At 29.0% G+C, this 1,946-nt stretch overlaps 1 protein-coding gene across 1 annotated transcript in view; it reads right to left on the bottom strand.

The window, feature by feature from the left end:
* LOC108687389 overlaps positions 1–1,946 on the bottom strand; it is a 22,142-nt gene that overhangs the window by 2,018 nt on the left and 18,178 nt on the right. Inside the window, 2 exon segments of the mRNA XM_018193120.1 lie at positions 482–832; positions 1,593–1,795. Of these exon segments, the coding sequence (XP_018048609.1) occupies positions 482–832; positions 1,593–1,795 (554 nt within the window).

Below are 1,946 nucleotides of genomic sequence, written 5' to 3'. Positions count from 1 at the left end.
TTAATTTTATTTATTTTATTTATTTTAAAAAAGTTTTTTAAAATAAATCTCTCTAATTTTGACGATTTTCGAATAAAAGTAAATAAATTCGAATAAAATTAAGTTACACAGTTGAATACTTCACTCCCTAAAAATGTATGTACACGATATAAAAGAGCCCGTTATTTTAGTTTAGATTACAACATATTAAAAACTCATTAAAATCGAAAAGAATATTTCCCCATATTTCTTTGTTAAATGAATCTGCTAATTACATAACCTTCCACTAAACCTTCACTCAAGTAACTCTTATTGATCAATATTTCGGTTTCGTGCGATTTATCTCACGACTTACATTGATCATTACTCATGTCTATCGAAGTCGATGAAAAAATCACAATACAAATTTTTATCTACGAATTTACGAGAGATTATTATTAATTATTTGTAAATTATTAATTATTTGATTCGACTGAATAACATTTAATTCGAAAATAATTACTTTTGGCACGTAATCGCCGAAGCCGATAGTGCTCATGGAAATGAAGACAAAGTAGAAGCTCTCGAAGAAATTCCAAGATTCCCACAAGGAATATAAAGTAGCTCCTATGAAGATATAAGCCAGGAGAATGACGATTGCCACCGAAATCGGTAGATTAAACTCGTCATCGACGATATATGCTGATAATGCCGGCGTACCCGGTGTACCCGGCGTATTGGCGTCCACATTCAAAACTGTCTGTGGCTGCTGGATCTGCTGCTTCTGCATCTCGTCGATTTCTTCTGGAATCATTTGCGAGGGCCGTCGTAACTTTGCGAGATCGTAAACGAGTTGCATGCCCTTCATGACTTCCTACGATTAACACAATGGACAAGATGAAATTATTAAAAATCAAATAGAGTAAAACACAATAAACAAAGATGCATATCTCATGCTGCCTAAAAATCTAAACCTGAACAGAGATAAAGATAAGGAAAAACTTAAAATACAGTGTAACGGCAAAGAGAATAAAACTAAAACTTAAAGGCTCTATTAAAGCCAATCGTTTGACACGATTGGCTTTGATAGAGATACACAAGCTTTAAATAAAACAAAATAATAATAATAAATTAATTAACTAATAAAATAATCAATAAATAAATTTAAAAATGCAAACTAAATTAAAAATTAAATATAAATAATATAAATTAACTAATTTTAAGTAATAAAAGAAAAATGCTGAAAAACAAAAAAAAACAAATAAATAATTACACATTACCAAAAATAAAAATAAAGTAATAAATAATTATGTAATTATTAAACATAATTTAATTTTGTTTAAATAATTCTTGCACATCTTCTTTTTCTCTTGTTATTCTTTACAATTTTTTTTTACAGACATTAACTTTTACTTATATGAAATTATTAATCGATGAATGGAACTAATTAAGCAATCGAAGATAAAAAATAATGCAACAAAAAAATATATAAAAGACGTACTAAAAATGTACGATATTATAAATCAATATTATAAATAAGTAAATTGTGGAAAATTCTAGGAAGTTGGCTTAATTCTTTTTTTTTAATTGATAATCTTTTTCTCGGATGTTTTCTTACAATTAAATCATTTTACCTGGACAGGCACAGTGCGACGGACTTTGCGACAGCTACCAGTGTAATATAGTCTTCTCACAAATGCCCATAGGAATTTTATACCGCGTGTGAATAATTTACCAAAGTCGGCCAAAATGATGAGAAACATTGGGATGCCAAAAATTGCATACACAATCGTGATGGCTCTTCCTGTGTCTGTACTTGGCGAAATATGCCCATATCCTGCAATGAAAAATCATCAACTATAGTATCATCATCAGCTGTAGTACTGTATTGATATGGTTTATTATAGATTGATTGATTTAGGCCATATTGAAATTTATGTTTAGCTATGCTTTAGCTCGTATTTTTATTTATATTAGGTGTAGTAAAA

The sequence above is a fragment of the Atta colombica genome, unplaced genomic scaffold (genome assembly GCF_001594045.1).
Source record: "Atta colombica isolate Treedump-2 unplaced genomic scaffold, Acol1.0 scaffold205, whole genome shotgun sequence".
Taxonomy (NCBI): Eukaryota; Metazoa; Arthropoda; class Insecta; order Hymenoptera; family Formicidae; genus Atta; species Atta colombica.
The sequence above is the reverse complement of the archived record's forward strand: the minus strand, read 5'-3'. Positions and strand labels throughout refer to the sequence as shown.